General features: G+C 35.6%; 2 protein-coding genes across 2 annotated transcripts in view; one reads left to right on the forward strand and one right to left on the reverse strand.

Moving 5' to 3' along the window:
• The window catches only part of LOC133448299 (protein phosphatase 1 regulatory subunit 1A-like), a 55,239-nt gene extending 43,449 nt beyond the window's left edge, over positions 1-11,790 (forward strand). The window contains exons 6-7 of the mRNA XM_061726694.1: positions 4,261-4,389; positions 7,450-11,790. Coding sequence (XP_061582678.1) covers positions 4,261-4,389; positions 7,450-7,526 — 206 coding nt within the window. The 3' untranslated portion in view covers positions 7,527-11,790. The remainder of the gene's footprint in view (positions 1-4,260; positions 4,390-7,449) is intronic.
• Positions 11,791-14,274: 2,484 nt separating this feature from the next.
• Positions 14,275-23,952, reverse strand: part of LOC133448300 (dual specificity calcium/calmodulin-dependent 3',5'-cyclic nucleotide phosphodiesterase 1B-like) — a 39,207-nt gene continuing 29,529 nt past the window's right edge. Inside the window, exons 9-14 of the mRNA XM_061726695.1 lie at positions 22,278-22,379; positions 21,129-21,249; positions 19,621-19,702; positions 19,408-19,525; positions 16,591-16,727; positions 14,275-15,753 (exon numbers count right to left, since the gene is read on the reverse strand). Of these exons, the coding sequence (XP_061582679.1) occupies positions 15,665-15,753; positions 16,591-16,727; positions 19,408-19,525; positions 19,621-19,702; positions 21,129-21,249; positions 22,278-22,379 (649 nt within the window). The 3' untranslated portion in view covers positions 14,275-15,664. The remainder of the gene's footprint in view (positions 15,754-16,590; positions 16,728-19,407; positions 19,526-19,620; positions 19,703-21,128; positions 21,250-22,277; positions 22,380-23,952) is intronic.

A 23,952-nucleotide genomic window follows, 5' to 3' on the forward strand; every position in this document is an offset into this window, starting at 1 on the left:
GGAAGTAAACCCGGAAGTCAGGAACTTTTTTCGGCGTATGCGACAGGCGAGCAACTTCCATTGAAATGAACGGCGGCCATTTTCCGGTCCGGTATCCAGTTAATATAATACATCCATGACTCCACCGGCCGGAGCTTCCGACATTTTTTCATAGCGGTGTATCGCGTCATTGAGGCAGCCAATCAGCACAGTGCCTCATTATCATAGCCCCGCCCACTCAGAATCCTACATAGATAAAACTGAATTTTTTCAGTTTTAGATCTTTTTTTTTCAGTTTCAAATTTTTTTTCTTCAGTTTCAGACTTTTGGCCCCGATCTGGCGTAGGGGGCGTGGCATCAACTGAGAGGGGCGAAACTGAAAAAGATCTGAAACTGAAAAAAAGATTTGAAACTGAAATAAAAAGTTCTGATACTGAAAAAAAAAAATTGAAACTGTAAAAAAGAATTTTCAGGTTCAAATTTTATTTTCAAAATAGCAAAAGTTTTGGCCTTGATTTGGCTCCATCGTACCTCAGCTAAATTTTCCTGACTGCAGTCTTTAACAGTCTATAGAAGAGCTGCAATTAAATCCAGTCAGACATCAGAAAAGCTGCTTGAGTCACCCAAAAATATGTACAGGGTTGCCAGAAGGTCGAGGAGCTCATGCTTCAACGGATCCATTACCACGCGTTTCTTTATTCATTTCTTCAAGGACACAGATAGCGGGCAGTTTCGATAGCGTGCAAAGCCGTCTGCTAATAGCCATGCTTTTATCTTTTACAGTTCTTTTGATGCATCAGAAAGCCACTTTCGTAATAATGACATCTAAACAAAAGCACAAAAGAAAACAATCATTCATCTGCAGCAGTGTCAGCAGGATGATTTAGGCAGCGACTATTGCAGTGGACCTAAAGCCCTTATTATTTGCTTTAACTAAGATCCTGAGAGCCGCTGTTATTGCTACTCATTACTCATGCTCCATTATAGCTTTGTCCAACTAAGTTCAATATTCCGGTTCATGTCCCTCATGGATTTGCATTATTCTGCGTGCTAAACCTGCAGCGTTGCAGTTTGCTCTGTGACTTCAAAGTGCAAGACTTCTCTCTAATTATAAAACTAGAATAAGATTAAATTCACCTTTCTTTTTGATATCTTTAGTTTCATCCTCCTTTGGAGCAGAAGCTTTCCTCACTGATAATGTTTGAACTCACCATTTCTTCCGAGCTATCACCAACATTTCATCGTGGCTTTTGTATTTGGAATCAAAAGGTAATTTCAGTTATTTTTTTAAGTTGTGTGGATCAAGAGTTTCAAGAAAAGGTAGTTTCCCATAGTGTTCAAAGGCATTACAAAGAACAGCCTCCCTGTGCTGTTCAGTCCGTATATGGCAGGGGTCGGCAACCCAACATGTTGAAAGAGCCATATTGGACCAAAAACACAAAAAACAAATATGTCTGGAGCCGCAAAAAATGAAAAGTCTTGTATGTACGAGCCTTAGAATGAAGGAAACACATGCTGCATGTTTCTATATTAGTTACAACTGGTGGAAGATTTGTTTTTCATTATGCACTTCGAGAAAAAAGTCAAAATGTCGAGGAAAAAGTCGAAATGTCGAGATTAATGTTGAAGTACAATCTTGAGAAAAAAGTCTAAATGTTGAGAAAATAGTCAAAATTTTGTGAAGAGTCGAAATGTTGAGAAAAAAGTCTAAATGTTGAGAAAATAGTCAAAATTTTGTGAAGAGTCGAAATGTTGAGAAAAAAGTCGAAATGTCGAGATTAATGTTGAAGTACAATCTTGAGAAAAAAGTCGAAATGTCGAGAAAAAGTCAAAATTTCGAGATTAAAAGGGAAAGGAAAAAGAAAAAGAGAAAAAAGAAAAAATAGAAGGAAAAAAAGATGAAAAAAGGAAAAAAAGAAGAAAAAAAGGAAAAAAAAGGTCAAACATTTTTGAAAAAACTCCAGGAGCCACTAGGGCGGCGCTAAAGAGCCGCATGCGGCTCTAGAGCCGCGGGTTGCCGACCCCTGGTATATGGAAATCAGGAGACCTTGAAGTTTTTTGCCTCTCCTCATGAGCTAGGGACGGATCCTTATTTATCTTTTTTTAATGGACCCTAAAATAAGATTTGTGTGTAAAGTTGTCTATCATATATGCATTTATTCATGAGTAGATCCCCAAAGGACTTCAGAATTAGATGTCTGGGATTGGCAAGGTTTAAGTCTGTCATGGCATTTGCATTTAAATCTTACAACTGCGTGAAACTTTCCATTTTTTGCCTTTTGAGCAGTATAGCTCGGTTGGCATTAGATAGCATTTCTTTAAGTAACACAGGCTAAATGAAATTCTCCTGAAATAGACAGGGAAAAAGTAATTGAAAGAGAGAAAAGGAACAAGAAAGAAGGAAAGTAGCTAAGGAGGTCACTGATTTCACGCTCTTCTGAATAATTTATAGTGTTGTACTGTAAGAAGAGAGCAGATTTTTACAGGAATACTGTAACCCTGCTTATTAAAATGAAAGAAGGGTCTAGAATTTGCACAAAAAATAAAGCAGAGGCGTAGAGGTTAATCACATCTGGAAAGTAAGTCTGCAGTGCAAACACATGATAGGCCACTTTTACCGTTTTACTGGGAGGTTATTAAAATGTTCATATTATAACATTATCATTCAGATAATACCCAGTACTGGAGTTGAGGGGGGATGAAATAAAATTTATTTTCCCCCCCTGAAATAAAAACAGTCAAAATCATCCCCCTGTAAAACTGCCATCCCCCCTTTCCATCCCTTATGTCATTTCATCAATGAATGTGGTTTTACTGCTATTTCAACATTTAGAGTCATCACCAGAAAAATAACTTATTTGACCATTTCCACCTGTTTCCAGTAATCTTAAAATAAGTAGAAAAATCTGCCAGTGGGACAAGATTTATCTTCTTATTACAAGCAAAAAAATCTTGTTCCACTGGCAGATTTTTCTAATTATTTTAAGTGAAAATCTACTTGAAACAGGTGAAAATTGTTGTTTTTTCCAGTGATGAGTCTTGTTTTAAGTGTAATGAGATTTTTTTACTAAAATGAGACATTTTAATTAGAAATAAGACAAATATGCTTGTTAAGATTTTGAGTTTTTGCAGTGATCCATTTTACTTATCCTGTGAAGGACAGAATCATATTGATAAGTTCAGAAAACCATTTTTTATTGTTGTGTTTTGATGTATTTGATGTAAGCCCAGTGGATATTTAAAGCTTACAGAAGGCTGCATTTAACTGCTGCTATGTCATTCCTGCAGTATTTCTGCAGGTGTTTTGGTCAGTGCTATTATTTGTAATATATTATATTATTTGTAATCAGCACAAATTATCTGTCCCCATATGATAAAATCCACCATCCCCCCTGATTTTTTTTTTTACAACTCGAGTACTGATAATACCCATGTTTCAATTAAAGTTTCAATTAAAATGTACTGTTTATGTAAATTCTATGGTGTTAGCCTGTGTGGATGTTAGTTTAATGCAAACAGTTTTATGTTGAGTCGACAGCTGTGCTTTCGAGCGACGGTTTGGTTGACAGTGGCGTTGATCTTTTCTTTAACCCAATAGAAAAAAAGGCCAAAAGGCATGGTGCCCAAAATATCCTACGACACTTGCCTTTTCAAAACAACACCTTGCTAAATACTATCTTCTATCGGTGCCAAAAATGCTTTACCTCTAATGACAAAAACAGCTCATGCCTGGCCAAATAATTCCCTGTAATGGCTGGTGCAGCACAGCACATTCAGTACGAGGTCATGACTAATGCACAATACGAGGACGGGGCCAATTTTTCTCTTCATCACACATTTTTCTTTTATTTGTTCTGTAACATTTTAAAAATAGCACATTTCAACTTTTCAAAATGACCATACATTTCATCAGTGGAGCACTGGAGCTGCAAATGAAGTTCTCTTAAATGACATGAGTTAAAAATGAGTAAAAAGGAAGCTGGAGAAACAAATCAATGATCATTAGCACCAGTCCCGTTGAGTATGGCCATCACTCAAAGATCACCTCTTTAAAGTTGCTCTTGTGAGTAAATACCCTGCAACTGTAAATGCTAGTTGGTATTGATTGATGGGAATTGCCGCAGGCCCAGTGAATATCATCACTTAAGCAAACATGTCAGCATTTCATAAAACTGCTGTGAGAAGAGAAGACGTGCACAGCTTCACCTGTGGTGAGTCAGTTTTATCAGTAATTATCATCTCCTCTAATTAATTCTCTGCTTGTCTCTCTGGCCTCTCCAGAGTTTTCAAGGGAAAGTCTATCCGAAGCTGCCGGTGGACTGGAGTGCCCACTCCCTAAGGAGAAAGAGGATTGTCCCACTGTTGCCGGTGATGCAGATCCCTCATCACAACAAAGGAATACGCAACCAGGTACTTGTGAGTGAGAGGAGGCATCATTATGCAAGAATCTGCAAGAATCTCCCGCATCTGCTTCAAAGCCTTTCCCTCAGGGGACTCCTCGTCTACCAGTCATAGGCAGGCAGTGTGTGTTCATCGTATGCTTAGCAGTTTAATAGGCTTGGCTTGGTGTTATGGCCCGTTTTAAAAACCACAACCTTTATCCACGAAACTGTGACTACTATGAGTCAAACTGCACACAAACACAGACTGTCAGACTCAGACTGAAAATGCAGGTTGCCTCTCTAATGTTTTGTTTTACATAAAAACTTTACATCCAACTACTGTTTCATACTCAAAGCAACATTTCCACAGTAGATCGTAACATTCTTGACTTCATGTGTCAGTCATGTCCAGTACTCGAGTTGTAAAAAAAAAAATCAGGGGGGATGGTGGATTTTATCATATGGGGACAGATAATTTGTGCTGATTACAAATAATATAATATATTACAAATAATAGCAGTGACCAAAACACCTGCAGAAATACTGCAGGAATGACATAGCAGCAGTTAAATGCAGCCTTCTGTAAGCTTTAAATATCCACTGGGCTTACATCAAATACATCAAAACACAACAATAAAAAACACTTTTCTGAACTTATCAATATGACTCTGTCCTTCACAGGATAAGTAAAATGGATCACTGCAAAAACTCAAAATCTTAACAAGAATATTTGTCTTATTTCTAGTTAAAATGTCTCATTTTAGTAAAAAAAATCTCATTACACTTAAAATAAGAGTCATCACTGGAAAAAACAACAATCTTCACCTGTTTCGAGTAGATTTTCACTTGAAATAAGTCGAAAAATCTGCTTGTGGAACAAGATTTTATTGCTTGTAATGAGAAGATAAATCTTGTCCCATTGGCAGATTTTCCTACTTATTTCAAGTGAAAATTTACCTGAAACAGGTGAAAATTATCACATTTTTCTGGTGTTATTTTTATGGTGATGACTCTAAATGTTGAAATAGCAGTAAAACCACATTCATTGATGAAATGACATAAGGGATGGAAAGGGGGGATGGCAGTTTTACAGGGGGGATGATTTTGACCGTTTTTATTTCAGGGGGGATTCCATCCCCCCTCATCTCCCCTCAACTCCAGTACTGGTCATGACATTAAGAAACATATTTTGATGTCTGTAAATGTTAAATTGATCAGAAGTGATCAATTTTCCTAAAAAAAAAAACATCTTCACACAACATTCTGCAAAATCTGTCTTCAAAGATGTTAATGAGACACCGTAAGTTTACAATAAAAGAAGAAACTAGACAGTTACAGCACCCTGGTGCAAAGAATAGCCATGCATTACAAGTGAGTTTTTATAGTTTACTTCTGGTTTTTTATTCTTTGTGTAAACAACTGACTTTCACGTGGCGTGCTATTTTCCTGATTTACCTGATTTACTTTTAGCACCATGAGAGTAGTAATGCTGGGGAGCCTGACCTAGTAGGATGCTGTGTTTGCAAAAGCCCATTTCACACATGAACTATTTCCCATTATATGGTAGGCTGCTGAATCTGTTGGTGTCACTTGTGAATAAGCACCCCAGAGCTTTTTGTAACAGTTTGATCAATCCAGACCTGGTAGCGTCTACATATCACTTGCAATGGAGCTCAAGCCTGCATTATGATTAAATGAATGATTAAATATCAGTTACTTCCATTTTTTTCACTAAGATGTTTGTTTCTTCAAGTTAAATAAGTAAACACGTGCAGCTGCTTTGAGCTGTTTCGTACGTGTTAAAAGATTGACTTTGTAAGGACTTTAATGATATGCCTCACTGAGTTACTGTCCACTCCCGCACCAGGGGTAAATATCGGACCTGCTCTTTGGTTCTGTCGCTGTTCTTGGAATGAATAGTGACAGAACATGAATGAAAACACAACATGCATCAATGGAAAAGTGTCCAATGACTGAAAACCATCACTTTAAACCAGGGGTCGGCAACCCAAAATGTTAAAAGAGCCGTATTGGACCAAAAACACAAAAAACAAATATGTCTGGAGCCGCAAAAAATGACAAGTCTTGTATGTATAAGCCTTAGAATGAAGGCAAATGAAGGCGAAATGTCAAGACAAAAGTTGAAATGTTGAGAAAAAAGTCGAAATGTCGAGAAAAACATTCGAAAAGTCGAGATTAATGTTGAAGTACAATCTCGAGAAAAAAGTCAAAATGTCAAGAAAAAAGTCAAAATTTCGATAAAAAGTTGAAATCTCGAGAAAAGTCGAAATGTCAAGATTAATGTTGAAGTACAATCTTGAGAAAAAAGTCGAAATGACGAGAAAAAAGTCAAAATTTCGAGAAAAACATTCAAAAAGTCGAGATTAATGTTGAGGTACAATCTTGAGAAAAAGGTCAATGTAAAAAAAAAGTAAAGATTTCGAGAAAAAAGTCGAAATGTCAAGATTAATGTTGAAGTACAATCTTGAGAAAAAAGTCGAAATGTCGAGAAAAAAGTCACAATTTCGAGAAAAAAGTCAAAATTTTGAGAACAAAGTCGAAATGTCGAGGAAATAGTCAAAAATTCATTAAAAAAGAAAGGAAAAAAAAAGGTCAAACATTTTTGAAAAAGCTCCAGGACCCACTAGGGCGGCGCTAAAGAATGTGGCTCTAGAGCCGCGGGTTGCTGACCCCTGCTTTAAACAGACTGATGAAGATATTTTACACAATAAGGTATATGTTAAAAAGTGTCTTTGCAGTGGAAGGAAATACACAACTAATTTTATTCTCATAAGTCTTGCAGTGAAGATGAGTGAAAACCCTTTTACGTAATTTCATTACAGAGCAAACCTGAGGCATTGTGACTCTGGCTGGAACATGTGACGACTACATACTAACTTTCATTTATATGCAGAAACAGATAAACCAACAGGGATTAGATACACAGAGAATTACCACCGAAAAGCAGTAAAAAAATGATTTAGTAATTATTTATTGTTTAGTTGCTTCCATCGGAGCTCATCAGATTTAGTCAGCTTCCTCTCTCCTGCTCTCTCACTGTGTTTTATGTTTCTGTCTTCATTTTCAGACACAAAAGCAGGAACTTCCAGTGAAAATCAGCCGGCAGAGAAGACAAAGAAAAGCAGCCCGGAGAAAGAGAAATAGAGCGGCGTCTGTTCAGCGTTACGTCTACAGTCTGCCCACTCAGCCCGACTCAGAGACAAAAGATTGTGTCTGCAGATTCACTTTTTAGAAACATCAGGGCATCTATATTCCTTATTACAGTCAGGCCTTAGTTCCCACCTTGAAGAACAAATATTTTTACATTAATTTTGTGAGAAAAATTCTGTGTAAGAAGACGATTATTTTACCTTTTTTCTTTTCCTTTTAGCTCGGCCACTGATCTAAAACTAGCCTACTGTATGAGTGAACCTGGGAAAGTCTTTTCCTGTGCCAGACACACAATCGTTATCATGCACTTCTGCATACTTAACGCCCCCTTTAGTGACCAAAGGCAACAAATATACACAACCCATTTTAAAAGGTTTTTATCGTTAAACATGTGCCATGACTTCAGCAATTCTAGTTCCATCTCAAAGCAATAAAAGTCCATCCATCCATCCATCCATCTATTCATCCATTAATTTTCTGCTTCTTATTTGGATCTGGGATAGGGTACTGGGGACAACAGAGTTAGGTCCTGTCCCAATACTACCACTACCCCTAGTTTTCATCCCTACCCCTAAATTTTTACGTTCCCGTGAGGGTAGTGGTGTTCCGATTCCTCTTTTCACCTAGGGGTAGTGGAGAAAAGTAGTGTAGTGGCTATGAATCTGTCCCTACGGATCGAGGGATTTCGGATGCTCACTAGCTGATCTAGGGCCAGAAAAATTTCCCAGAATGCTTTTCGTCGTCATTTGCGGACTGAATCAAAAAAGTTAGTTTCTGCATAAAAATGCGTTTTGATTACATTTCCAGCGAGAAATATATATTTTACTTTCATAATATTCACTCAGTGAATGTACATAATCACTAGTTTGCCCGTTGTTGCGAAGTCTTTTTCAAACCTCGCCAGAATAAAGGCTGATTTATGGTTCCGCATTACACCAACGCAGAGCCTACGGCGTAGGGAGCCGTACGCTACGCCGTAGGCTCTGCATCGATTTAACGCGGAACCATAAATCAGCTCCGGAGCCGGCAGGCAGAAATCTCGAAATTTTCGGAGCAAATTTCTTAACAGGCGTAGCTACAACTGTTAGATTTCATCTATTAAACCGACATTTATCTTCCTAAATGATTTATTTCAGCCAGCTGTAATTCTCCACAGAGCTGCAGGTTTCTCCCCGGACCGGCGGCTCTTATCATCTCCGAAAACATCGGGTCAAATTTCTTAACAGGTGTTATTTGGATAAACTGAGCCCAGGTTGGGGATCTTAACGGTTACTTTTACGCCTGAAAAAATATTAAAACTTAATAAAGTGGCATATTAACAGCGCTACAGCTGAAATTAAAACAGCTTTTGGCTCTCAGCTTCCTGATTTTAAGGGTGGTGCTGAAAGTAGGAGTAGTGGGAGTATTGGGACAGGGAACAGGGAAGATTTTTTTTAGGGGTAGTGACAGAAAGTAGGGGGTGTATTGGGATTGGGCCTAAGTAGATATCCTTAGCCACTTCCAGTAGCTCTATCATGGAGACACTGAAGCGTTCCCAAACCAACTTTAACATGTAATCATTCCAGCATATCCTGGGTTAAGGCCTCTTTCTGATAAGAAACGTCTAAAATACCTCTCCTGGTACAGTAGGCTTGCTGACAAGATGTCCAAACCTCAATGGATTATTTGAGCGTTATAGTAGTCTGGAGCCAAAAGCATCGATTTGAATTCAATTCCATCATCTATCTTTATTCAGATGCTTAATAATTAATCAGCTGGGCAGCACAATGCTAACCGGTGGTTTTCATCTGAATCTATTTGTAGCACATACTGTACTTTATTAGTACACGGTGTATTAAACATCTACACACAGTCTTCACTAGTTCAACTAAAATGAACTAAAATCAGTATGCTGATATTTTAACAAGTTAATCATTTAGTTTGACAATTGGCAAAAATTTATTTAAAAAAATCTGCAGAAATGTTGATAAATTATTTCCAACCTGACTCACACACATCTGGCATGACTGTGACGCTGCTTTTTTAATCAAACCATGTATTTGAGGCGTAAGAGCTTTTGCTTTCCATCAAGTGGTTTCATGCTTCTATATATTGTCAAGCTATCCGTGCTTGTAACTACAGTAACTGCGTTGCATTGCTATGAATCTTTCCAAAATGTGAACGACTTAACAGTTGGAGTCAGCGCCTGGACTTTTCCTGTTTGTCACAAACGGAGCACAGCAGGAGCAGCTGCTGCAAACCTGATGGTTACTGTGGAGAAACAGTGGCTGCGTCCGAAATCCCATACTTCCCTAATGAGTAGCAAAAACAGTATGAGAGATTTTTTAGTGTGTCCGAAACATTAGTACGTACACAATAGTATGGGCTAAGAGAAAGAAGTTGACATTTTGAAAAAAAAGTCAAAATTTCGTGAATAAAGTCAAAATGTTGAGAAAAAAGTAGAAATTTCAAGAAAAATTTGAAATGTCGAAAAAAAAGTCGAAAATTTAAGAAAAAAGTCGAAATGTCGAGAAAAAAGTCGAAAATTTAAGAAAAAAGTCGAAATGTCGAGAAAAAAGTTGAAAAGTCGAGATTAATGTTGAAATACAATTTCGAGAAAAAAGTCGAAATGTTGAGAAAAAAGGCAAAATTTTGACTTTATTCAAGAAATTTCGACTTTTTTCTCGAAATTTTATTTCAACATTAATCTCGACATTTTGACTTTTATTTTCGACATTTCGTCTTTTTTCTCAAAGTGCACAATAAAAAAAATCTTCCACTCTCAAATTTCTTTTCTCTCGCCTGGCCCTAATACTCTTCCGTACATCTAAGACAAAAAACACAGAAGAGAAAAATAAGTGATTTCTATAATGCATTACCTTTTATTGATTTTTATGTTGTCATAAGAACGAAAGAAGCATGCAGCGTTCCAAAAAACATTTTTCATCATCGAGCCACATCGTTCTCACATTTATAAACAAAACCTTGTAAAAACTCTTGCCTGGTCACCTTTCGCTCAATCAGTTTTCACTCTTTCTATTATGGCTTTTATTCCAATGAAGCTTTATAGGCTCAGGTTGCTGTCAATCAAACAGAGAAGCTGCATGAAAAGCACCATTGCTAACATTTCTTGAAAGACCTTTTTAAGTTCCTTTCATTTTAATGATTGTAGTTAATGTTTACTGCCAAAAACAATGACCAAATGCTACTGTAGTGGGACATAATTTTTGTAAAAATCAAAAATATTTTTCTCCCTCAACAGGCTCATGAGATATTAAATATTAGCTGGAGAAATTAGCTGGAAAAATTTCTGTTTACGGTAGTGGTTACACTGACGTATATGTTAGCAGTCAAACCATGTGGTTGTAAATGTGAGACAGTACCAAGGGATTTGTCTATGGATAAAGTTAAATATTAGAGTAACAACCCATGTCTCTAGTTGGGAAAAAAAAAGTTTTTAACACAGAAGTGATTATTGTAAATCTCAATCCTGGTCATAAAAACACTTTGCATGGCACTGAATGTACTGTGATGACTGTCAAAATCAAATGTGTGATTTAGGCAGGTTTTCGATTGCAGTTTTAAATATCAAGCTAAGCATTTACAATTCCTTTACCATTTTAAATTGTAATTTTATTTTCCTTCTGATTTTGTATGTATATAAAAAAAAAACTAACGTAATCTCAACTCCTGAAACGCTTATTATATTTCATCTGTTATTTGTATCTCTAAAGCAACATTAACATGTACTGTAGATTGTGTGACAATCCTTCCATGAACTTCACATCATACCCGACATATCTGAAAGAAACTAATCATAAATCTAAAGCCACCTTAATACTAATGTCACTACATGAGTTTATTTCCCAGTTGCAACAATGGCCACTTTGCCCACAATAAACAACAAAGACAGTAAGACTATTGTGAAAGCTTTTTTTTTTCTCCTCTTAACATTTGCCTTCTTTTGTCCGTTGCTTTGCATTTATGGACTATTCATTGTTTGTTGTGTTTTTTGATGGTAATTCTGTACTTAACATGAATAGATTCTGAAGAGATTTTGTTCCCATCATGTTTGAAATGAAACATGATTACATCTGTAATCTCAATTTGAATGAAACAATAAAACACTGTAATTGGTAATATCTTACTTATCTTTCACAGTTATCAGGGACAGGTAATATACGTTTGTTTGTTTTGCCTGGTTTTGTTTTTCCTCTTATTTATAGCTTATTTGACAGTATCACATTAGAAGCTTCAAAGCTGCATTATACAGAATAAACTACCCTATTATTTAATTTTCATTTTTATTTATTCCGTATCATGGAAATAGTTCACATACATGTTCCATTCCATGATGGAAAAGGGGCAAGAAGAAGAAAGCCTTATATTACAAGCCCCTTTCTCAAAAAAAAATAAAACAATTCGTATGAAGATGGTCTATTCAACAGTCACTACTTATATAATACAAAAAAAAAGAAATAATGAATAAAACAAAACAAAAAAAATAAGAAAACATACACACTAACTCACCAACAATACAAAAACAAAAAACAACAAAAGATATTTTACCGTTAAATTCATATTGTCTGATTGTGTTGTCTTTATACAATTTCTTGAACTGGTGAATATTTTTACAATCCTTTAAATCAGTTGTTAAGGAGTTCCATAATTTTACACCACATACTGAAATACACATTTGTTTTAAAGTAGTTTGTGCAAACGGATGTTTAAAATCAAATTTCCTCCTATGGTCCTTATCTTCTGAACTAAACACAAAAAAACGTTGTATATTTTCAGGCAATATTCTGCTTTTTGCCTTGAACATAACTAATAAAGTCTGTAACTCAACAATATCTTTAAGTTTAATTAATCCTGCATTGATAAAGACTCCATTGGTGTGTTCTCTTGCCTCCTTTTTATGTCTGATCCGTACTGCTCTCTTCTGTAAAATAAACGAAGGCTTGATATTTGTTGTGTATGTATTCCCCCAAACTTCCACACTAAAATCCACTAAAATAAGGCAAAATAAGTGAGCAATACAAAATTCGCATTGTCTTAGAATCTAAAACATGTTTCACTTTGTTCAAAACAAAAATATTCTTTGATACCTTAGTTTTAACATAATTTACCTGAGATTTCCATGTGAGGTTTTCATCTATAATTACACCCAAAAATCTAAACTGATACACTCTTTAGTAGATCCATCAATACACAAAGACACCTTTTCATCCCTTTTCTGTTTAGAAAATAGCATTGAACGTAGTTTTTTTTAAATTAAGCGATAACTTATTCTTATCAAACCATTTTTTCCCATTATAATGTCATGATAGACATATTTTAGTGGAAAGTCAAATTGCACTAGCCTTGCACCATGGTGTGTTTAGTTGAGGCAAATTTGGTCTTTGCCCTAAAAATAGACCCTCTGTATTTAATAATTTAATGAAACCAGAACCGACAGCATAAAACAGCATGCATTTTTCATAAACAACGTTGGATTTGACAAACACTGCAGCAATTAAAGTTTAAGTGATATCCTCACATATGCTTGTTTTTAAGATGGTCAGCGTGAAGCCGGTTGCTCCTCTTGTTCATTCTTCATTCTTCAGGATTTCAGGAGACTGAAGACTCATTTGACCATTTACAGCTGTTTCGATGAAGCATGAGGGACACACACACACACACACACACACACACACACACACACACACACACACACACACACACTAAAAAACAGCAAATCCCGCTGTGATAAAAACATGAGATGTTTTTTATTTTGCATACTGATTACATGCAATCATAGCCAACCTTTGCATTCTTCACCACACACAACGTCAGTGTGAATCATCAAACATGTAGTATGTATAGTTGCAGTGGAGTCTCAAATCATACCCATTTTGCTAAAAAAGTAACAGATCTGTGTCCAACTTACTTTTTCTATACTGATTTAAACATAGAAGGTGCATTTGTGGCTTCATTGTGTCATATAAAACTGCTAAGATGTTTTTTGTTTTATTCTTGAGAACCTGGGGCTGAAACTGTCCTCTGGTCACCCCTGGAACTAGTTCTGTGTTTGCTCTGCGGCCCCTCCTACTGGGGGTGAAGAGAACCACATTAAGCATGCTGGTTTAGTGTTTAGGGCTTCGCTTTTGTGCTGGGAAGACCCCAGTCTGGAGGTCGGCAGGAGTCTTTGTGAGTGGACTCTCGCGTGCAGTACTCGAGTTGTAAAAAAACATCAGGGGGGATGGTGGATTTTATCATATGGGGACAGATCATTTGTGCTGATTACAAATAATATAATATATTACAAATAATAGCACTGACCAAAACAGCTGCAGAAATACTGCAGGAATGACATAGCAGCAGTTAAATGCAGCCTTCTGTAAGCTTTAAATATCCACTGGGCTTACATCAAATACATCAAAACACAACAATAAAAAACAGTTTTCTGAACTTATCAATATGACTCTGTCCTTCACAGCATAAGTAACATGGATCACTGCAAAAACTCACAATCTTAACAAGAATATTTGTCTTATTTCTAGTTAAAATGTCTCTTTTTAGTAAAAAAAATCTCATTACACTTAAAACAAGACTGGAAAAAACAACAATTTTTCACCTGTTTCAAGTAGATTTTCACTTGAAATAAGTAGAAAAATCTGCCAGTGGAACAAGATTTTTTTGCTTGTAATAAGAAGATAAATTTTGTTCCACTGGCAGATTTTCCTACTCATTTCAAGTGAAAGTTTACTTGAAACAGGTGAAAATGGTCAAATAAGTTATTTTTCTGGTGATGACTCTAAATGTTGAAATAGCAGTAATACCACATTCATTGATGAAATGACATAAGGGATGGAAAGGGGGGATAGCAGTTTTACAGGGGGCGTGATTTTGACCGTTTTTATTTCAGGGGGGGATGCCATCCCCCCTCATCCCCCCTCAACTCCAGTACTGCTCGCGTGGGTTTCCTCTGGATACTCAACTTTTGTTCCTCAGTCTAAAATCATTCAAACTGATGATTCTAAATTGACCAAAGAAGCAAGTGTAGGCATGTGCAGTTGTCCCTGTGATGGACTGACAACGAGTCCTGGGTGTAATGTTGATTTTTGACTCGAGATGGCTCGTACAAGTTATATCACAACGCAGATCTGTACCCCCTTAGGGATTTATAATGGATGGAGATGGATGGATGTTTACAAGGAAGATATGGCTTCTGTAACCGGACTGAACCACGCATGGGAAATTAATGAAAGAATGTAACTTTTAAAATGTCAAAGAAGTGCCTCTGGATATTGTAGATGTTAGTTTATACTTTTTGGAAATTCAAAATGTCAAAATATACAATTAGAGAGCCTATAAGGACTGAATTGTATTTTTCCCCCTTTCTTTTTTTCAAGTAATTGTTTCTGTAAAAGTTTACAAAAACAAAATACTTCCATTCTGAAGCTCATTTCAATGAAAAGTTTAAATATTTTATTAATACGGAAACATACTTGAGTTTTGACTCTTGTAGAGATCGAAGGGGTAATGAATTAAACTCATATCTCTTTTTAACTGACTGTTATCAAGATCGGTTTTAAGGAAATGTGCACCGTTAACGTTATTCCCAGTGTTTTAGGAGTTCTCCAATTTATCTTCTTCAGCTGAAAAAGGGGTCATGTCGCAAAAGAGGTAACTATGACTTACTCAGTAAATGTTTTCATTAATGAAAACTCCTTTTTTAATACATAGCATTAAAATGACACACAGACAACTAACTCATACACAATTTTCAGAGTTTAATACAGGGTTAAACGGTTTGTGTGCAGTCCAATCTACAGTCAGAAACAAATGTACTGGTTGTTTTGGTGGTGACTTAAATCAATATGAACTCGACTGTATGACATGACCCGCATGTACACTTTTTATTTAAATTAATGTGGTTTTCTTAAAATAAAACATGTGTATAGTTTATTTATTTTATTTATTTATATTTTATTACTGCATCTTACCTTGGGAAGATTATCTTAATCTTTAATCACCCTTCTCTCCTTCTCCATCACTGGATTGTAACAGAAGCTCTGGGGTTTTGTTATTAATAGTAAATCACTCCTAACCCTTGCAGATATTCCATGAAAACGAAGCCCACACTACACGTGACGTCCCATCTACTGTTTCTAATCTGTTGCAGGGTCTTGCAGGGATTTCTCGGACGTCTGTTCTTGCCTTGTGCTCTGTTCTTTTGCAACACCGGGATCTGAAAACCCTGGAGGGTAAAGAAGATCGTAACAGGCAGAAATTTAGATAAGCTGAAAAGAAAACATCTAAATCTGTTACTCTTAACATGACAGAATTTAGATAACAAATCGAATCAGTAGGACTGAGTATATTTCCCGGAGAAAAGTGGCTTTATCCCAGCCAAATCATTTACACAACTTGAGTTTTTTTCTTTTGTAACACCCGAGCACAGGTGTTTATTATAACTTAAACTCTGAACTGTTGCAAAGTGATACCAGGAAATAATGATTTAATGATTCTCAAAATTAAATTAGTACAACATGGGAATATTACGACGGAGTATTAGGCCAAACTAAGAAAAAAAAATTGAAATTACGAAAATAAAGTTATAATAATATGAGAATAAAGTCGTAATATTATGAGAATAAAGTTGTAATATTAAATATATTATAAATATATAAATATAACTTCACAAGACGCTCAATATTTAACATTTTAACACAGGGAGAAGACTGCTCTTCCTGTTAGAGTTCTCAAAAATTAACACTTTATTCTTCTAATATTACGACTTTATTCTCATAAATTATGACTTTATTCTCGTAATGTTACGACTTTATTCTCGTAATATTACGACTTTATTCTATTACGACTTTATTTTCGCAATATTATGACTATTCTCATAATTTTACGACTTTATTCTCATTATATAATGACTTTATTCTCGTAATATTACGACTTTATTCTCGTAATATTACAACTTTATATATAAATAAATCAATGACTGTGTCTATATTTAGTTTTTCTTAAAAATAGATTTTACAGGGCCAGTAATACCATTAACTTATAAATACAGAACATACAGTACCGTTTGAGGTGCTTTCTTTCCATTTGACCTTGTTGTCTTCGGTGTGTCGTGTCCACGTGGAGCGGAAGCTCACCAGCTCAGCGGTGATGTGTGCGAGACTCCACTGCAGACCTCTGGAGCTCTCCTTCCAGAGATTACTGTGGACAGATCGCAATCATTTCTCTTTGTACAGAAAAAGTCTAAACTCCACACAAGATAAATGCCAAAGCTCAAATGTACATATTCTAGAAATCATCAACAAAGACGAGGTGTCACAAATATGTTCGTGGTTATACACATTCTGCCAGTGTTTGTCTCTGTACAGTACAGTGTACTCTTTCAATACATGACTTATGTAAGGATTTCATCTTTGAAAAAGAAAAAAAAATATTGGAATCATCTTTTAAGAATTACAACAATAATTTACATATTCTTCAGTTTCACAGGCTCAACGTTATTTTAAATAAACCCCACTTATTCAAACTAAGAGACACAATTTAGGTCGGTTTTCAGCATTTTAGATAAAATCTTATTTTCTTTTTTTATATACTTTGATATGTACGGAAGAGTGTTAGGGCCAGGCAGGAGAAAAATAAAAATAATATTGGAGAGGAGGAAGATTTTTTTTTCATGATTCACTTCGAGGAAAAAGTTGAAATGTCGAGAAAAAAGTCGAAATGTCGAGATTAATGTTGAAGTACAATTTCGAGAAAAAAGTCGAAATGTTGGGAAAAAAGTCAAAATTTTGTGAATAAAGTTGAAATCTTGAGAAAAAAGGCAAAATTTCGACTTCTTTCTCGAAACTGTATTTCAACATTATTCTCGACATTTCGACTTTTTACTCGAAACTGTATTTCAACATTAATCTTGACATTTCGACTTTTTTCTCGAAATTGTATTTCAACATTATTCTCGACATTTCCACTTTTTTCTCGACATTTCAACTTTTTTCTCGAAGTGCACAATAAAAAAAATCTTCCCCTCTCAAATATTTTTTCTCCTGCATGGCCCTAATACTCTTCCGTAGATATGATAGATTATATGCAGCACCTGTTTAATAAGCAAACAAGTATTAGGATTGACCACATGACAAAGTTGTGTCACAGCAAAGACGAGGGAATTGTGTTTTCTTTTTTGTGTGAGGCAGCTTTTATACAACATGATGCTAATGTTATTAGTTAATATTTAAACCTAAGAATGTTGTATCAAAGCCAGCTTTTTGGTGACAGTACATTGTCCCCCTTTTTAATTGCTTTTGGACATGTTATAAATGGGGAATAACATACTGTGACAGTACTGTGTAATGCAAGCCACAGGCATGGAAAAAGAAGAGGAACATTTAGTATATGTTCCTTTTTGCTATTATTTGGACATTATATCAAAAGATTTATGTTTTGCACCATAATGTATCTTTTTAATTTCTTTACCAAAATATGTCATCTGCTTTATTCGTTTTCCCTGGTCTTCCAGGCATGTTCCTGTTGTCGCCATTACAATTTATTTTCTTTCCCTTTCTAATAGGATGCCATCCCTGCGATGGCCTGGCGACCGGTCCAGGGTGGAACCTCTGCCTTTTGCCCCTAATGAGCTGGGATCGGCTCCAGCAGAGCCTGAAAAGTATTAAGGAGGTATTAAGGAGGTATTAAGGAGGTCCTAAAAGAGGGAACAGAGGTCTCCCGGAGGTGTGTCAGACAGCATGCTGCAGGAACCTTCACAAACGTAATATAACATCCCAGAGGAGCCAGGCATCTGTTGCACAGTTCTTCATACCTGAAACATCCCCTGAGCTTGATATGGTATGATATGGGACATATATTATGCTCTTATTTATTGGTCATAATATACAGGTGAAGGTCGGAAAATTATATTATATTGCTAAACTTAATTTGTTTCAGTAAATTCAACTAAAGGTGAAGCAAATATATTATTTCCCACTACATGCAAAGTGAGATATTTCAAGCCTTTATTTGTTATAATTTTGATGACTATGGTTCACAGCTTATGAAAACTCCAAATAAAAAATCTAAAAAAAATGTAATATTTTTTTGAAATCAATAAAGAATTAAATAATCAAAATTATAACAAATAAAGGCTTAAAATATCGTGCTTTGCTCAGTGGAGCTCATGAAGTGAGCTCCTCATCACTGAACTTCGAGTAGACCTGTTTGGAGTTCCATACCACAGTTCTGAAAGACATGAAGCTGCTTGTCTTTTGTCGTTTTGTCATTTAATTTAGGTGCGGTTCTGTTTAACTGCCCAATGCAGGCAGACTTTGTTTAATTTACGATGACCATGCTCAGGTTCAGGCTGTCTGTACAGTCATGAAAGTTCAATGCTATTAAATCATTTTGTTTTTTCATATAAAATATATACATTTCAATGCATTTTAGACATTTTGGGGATGTTCCTGTTTTTTGGCGCTCGCGAAAATCGCTGAAATCGGGACGTCCCTTATTTCTATTTCTGAAAGGTGGCAACCCTACCCAAAGCCTCTGTTCTGTGTGAGTAAGCATAGTTTCCAGATGTCATGTACTGTATTCTTATTGTTGAGTTTGAAATATGCTAATGCAAGTTCACCCTCCAGGTGTCAGAGCACAGTTAGAAACAAGACTTCCCAAAAAGAGCCAAAAACACACGATTTAGGACATTACTCGAGGCAGATGTATTTCAATTATATCGTATGTTGCATTTTATAAAGCATCCACCTCTGGATTATCGTTCCTCTGTTAAGAAATTATGGAAAGTTTTTAAGTGAAATGTGAAAAATGTCAAGGTTATGGTGACTGATGGTTATTTTGAGTCAGGAATGAGGTCCCGTGTGGGGTAAAGTGTGTTTACCTGTGTCTGTTGCAGGGGTCTGGAGGACCGGGGTTCTCCTCCACCAGAGGAATAACAATCTTTTGTGCCATGTCCGTCAACAGAGAGAACGTAGGATACACAATGAAGTCTATGAAGCCTGAAGGAGCAGATATAAATATACTCGTTGGAATCGTTTTACAAAACACTGAATGAAATAAAGAAGAAAGGATTTGGTGTTATTATGAGACATACCGATCTGGGACTCTGCTACCAGTGTGCTTTTCCGATCACACAGTGGAGAGAAGGGCAGACCGAGCTCTGCCTCTCTATCACCCTCACAAAGATAGAAAGAGCGAGAGAAGATACTTAAAGGCCATCCCACACACATCACCTGAAAATAACTCTTTAAAGGTTATTTTACTTCAGCACTCACCAACTGACACCTTTAGATTGACTATCGAGCGAGTGAGTGGTTTGGTTGTTTTAAACTGGCAAACATTAAAGGATCTGATCAGGGGGAAGTTTTCACATCTTGGCTTTAAAAAGAACGACATTGCTACCCAACACCTCCTGGTTTCTTTTTCTTGTTCAAGTCGAGGGAGTGAAAATAAAAGCGGGAGCAGCTTCTGGCTATATTTACTGTAAATCCACTCAGTGGGATCATATAGCAGCGTTTTAAATGACACTCTGTGGGTCTTTTCTCGGAAACAAAGGTGTTCTGCTTCTTCTCACCGGGCTCTGATTCATGTTTTATTGTATTGTTTAATATATCAGTCCCACTTAAAGTACCATTAGAAGGTTTTTCCAATCACTTTACACAATGTTTTTCAGTTGATAGGGTTCCTCAGTTGTCGCCCATTTTTGCACAAATTTCCCAGGAGGAAGTTTTAACCATTACTTTGTTTGCTAGATACACAAAGATTTTAAACACTGCACCTTGTAATGCACTTCTTTAATTTAAATGTTGTTTGTTTACAGCCAAGTTGTTGCTTCCCATGTATGGAGGATTTTTTGTGCCAAAATTAAATAAATAAATACATCATTATTAATTAATTAAAATGGGAATGAAATATATAATTAATTAATTAAATATGTCATTAATTAATTAAAATACAATTCATTTTAAGTGATTCACACGCAGCAACACGAAATCCTTAATTAAATGTGTCATTAATTAATTAAATGCAGTTTTACATTTCATGATTCACACGCAACACAAAATCATTAATTAAATGTGTCATTAATTAATTAAATGCTGAAATATTAAATATATTTTTTTACTTAAAATGAAAAATAAAATGAAATTGTATTTTAATTAATTAATGACATATTTAATTCTAATTTTAATTAATTAATGACACATTAAATTAATTAATGATATATTTAATTCCCATTTTAATCAATTAATGATGTATTTATTTATTTAATTTTGGCACAAAAAATCCTCCATACCCATGTTGCCTTCTTTAATTAGGGGATTTTTGACAAGTCCTGGGCAGATTGATGCTGGAGAGAACAAGAAAACGTTTTTTCCCTTGGTTTTCTACTGGACATTAATGGAAAAGCTCTTAAAACCTTTATGGGATATGGACGTGAGAGTGCAGTAAGAATTTGTATGCTAACAACTCCTTAATTCAAGAAAATCATACCTTTTAGTATTTTAAATGATTTAGTTCCAAATAATTAAATCAAATCACTAAACAAAAACGTGACATAAAGAAAAAGTCCTATTGTCAGCTTAGGTCTATGAAGATTCCTACCTGCCTGAAAAACTCCTCCATCAAGGCTTTGGTCCAGCGGGAGTGCAGCGGCCAGGGCTTGGACGGATGGCTTATGTCAGCCGTGTGCAGTAACAGAGACAGAGCTTTAGGCTTGTCAATCCTGATAGAGAAAGCACAATGCACTTTTTGTTTGAGCTGTTGTGTCTCCAGACATTTCTCCAGACATTTCTGAAAGGCAATCTTGAAACTAGCCAGCTTGACACTGATTTCCCTGTCAGCTTTTTTTGCACAAAATATTTGAACCTGCTCTCAACTCTCATTACTGTACAGAACTGTCTCAGAAAATTAGAATATTGTGATAAAGTTCTTTATTTTCTGTAATGCAATTAAAAAAACTAAAATGTCATACATTCTGGATTCATTACAAATCAACTGAAATATTGCAAGCCTTTTATTATTTTAATATTTCTGATTATGGCTTACATAATCAGCAATATTCAAATTTTTTGAGATAGGATATTTGAGTTTTCTTAAGCTGTAAGCTATGGAGAATTTTTTGTGCCAAAATTAAATAAATAAATACATAATTAATTAATTAAAATGGGAATGAAATATATAATGAATTAATTAAATGTGTCATTAATTAATTAAAATACAATTAATTTTAAGTAAAAAAATATATTTATTATTTCAGCATTTAATTAATTAATGACACACCTTCAGTTTGAAGAGTGAAACTGACAGTTTTACATTTCATGATTCACACGCAGCAACACGAAATCATTAATTAAATGTGTCATTAATTAATTAAATGCTGAAATAATAAAAAAATGTTTTTACTTGAAATGAATTGTATTTTAATTAATTAATGACTTATTTAATTCTAATTTTAATTAATTAATGACACATTTAATTAATTAATGATATATTTCATTCCCATTTTAATTAATTAATGATGTATTTATTTATTTAATTTTGGCACAAAAAATCCTCCATAGTAAGCCACGATCAGCAATATTAAAATAATAAAAGGCTTGCAATATTTCAGTTTATTTGTAATGAATCCAGAATGTATGACATTTTTGTTTTTGTAATTGCATTACAGAAAATCACAATATTCTAATTTTCTGAGCCAGTCCTGTGATTATGCACCACTGTGGGAACAGCATCACAGTCAATTAGCGTTACCGTTCCTGCTGCTGTAGATGGGATTTCATTGCTTTGACTTGGAGTAGGTGGGACGTCATGTCGGTCGCCAACACCATCTCTATGACCAGCGACCGCAGCTCCCTGAAGACAAACGCACACAAGACTCCATGAATGATCAGAACAAACCTCATACACTAAAACAGCGGGCAGGAAGAGCCACTGGTTTTGTGACCTTTTTTAGGTTTTCCGGATGGATTTTCTTGTTCCCATGGTAACACTGAGTGCCAGAAAAGCTCAATTATAGGATACTGCTGATGTTTATCTCTGCTATTATCAGCAGAGCTTTTTCTTTGAAAAACACATCCGCATACTGTTCCCCTTGATGTACGAAGTGACAACCTCCATAAGCACAGCCACTGTAAATTTACTGTAAATATTTTCCCATCGCTAAGTCCAGCGATGACGTGGCTTGTTTTTGTTGGTAAGAATAATCCTGCAGCCAGGTTAAATTTACACCACCCTTAATATGAGTCAACCAGTGAGTTAATCTGTGGAACAACTGCAAAGATTAAATGAAATCGTGCAAATCGCTAAGTAAATTTGAACAAATCTTTGAAATCAATACTCCTTATGGATACAAAACGGAAATGGACACATGAACTGACAGACCAAAGTGCCTTGCTCAGCTGAACCACTTCTTTTCTTTTAGAAGTTCTGTGAAATGAAGAAATTATAAAAACAGAACATTAGAAGAGGTAGGACTAGAAAAGTTTTTTTAAACTTCATCCTACACCCTTTCAAACAGGAAATATTTATCTACATATAGATTTGTTTCTTTAATTTGCTTTGTTTTGCTTATGTTTTTTTTTTTTTTTTTTTCGGTATATACATTTTATGTATTCTGATTATTTTTTGTTTTAACCTGTTTGAATAAATAATTAAATGAAAATGAAATGAAAACCACATTTGACTTTTACTTGGCAGTTGCTGTAGCCGTATGTGAGCCACTTCTCGTGCTGATCAGTGAATATGAGTGGCATGATCCTTTATTGAGTCTCACAGAAGGTCAGAGGTCAGGGTCAGTAGAAGGAGACGCTCAGTTACAGACAGCTTGTGCACTGCTCTGTTTTTTATATCTTGTTTTTTTTGGGGGGGATTTTTTATACAGCGCCAGCAGCATGGAAGATATTGGCAAATATGCTTATTAGTGTGCATGATTTATCTTACACAAGGGCAACACCAATGAAATGGGGAGGATATTAACGGGAGAAATATTCATGAGAACAACAGGCTCATATTCAGCTGAAATTATGTAGATTGAACTGAATTGCTGGTGTCCTGAGAGGTTGCTGAATAAGAAGACGCATCCCCAGGAATCCCATCTGTAATGGGCTGTTTACTGATGCTGAGAGCCAACTTTTCCAAGACAGTTAATGGTTGTGAAAAGCTGGACATTAAGCTGATTTACGGGCCTCTGCTCAAAAGGAGTCACAAAAATGGATTCCCAAAGTAAATGAATGATCTCAAAGGTCTGTATTCCTCATGTGTGCGGTTTTGCAATCAGTACTTCTTCATCAAGCTAGTTCTGCTTGACAAACACGCAGGTATTGACTTTTTAAATTACTAAACTTTTCTTGCATTTGTAAGCCTTTAGCTGCTAGCAGGACCTGTTGCTTTCCTTCTCTGAAGCACATTGCCTTTTTTTGCCATCATG

Source organism: Cololabis saira, chromosome 8 (genome assembly GCF_033807715.1).
Source record: "Cololabis saira isolate AMF1-May2022 chromosome 8, fColSai1.1, whole genome shotgun sequence".
In the NCBI taxonomy this organism is placed as follows: Eukaryota; Metazoa; Chordata; class Actinopteri; order Beloniformes; family Belonidae; genus Cololabis; species Cololabis saira.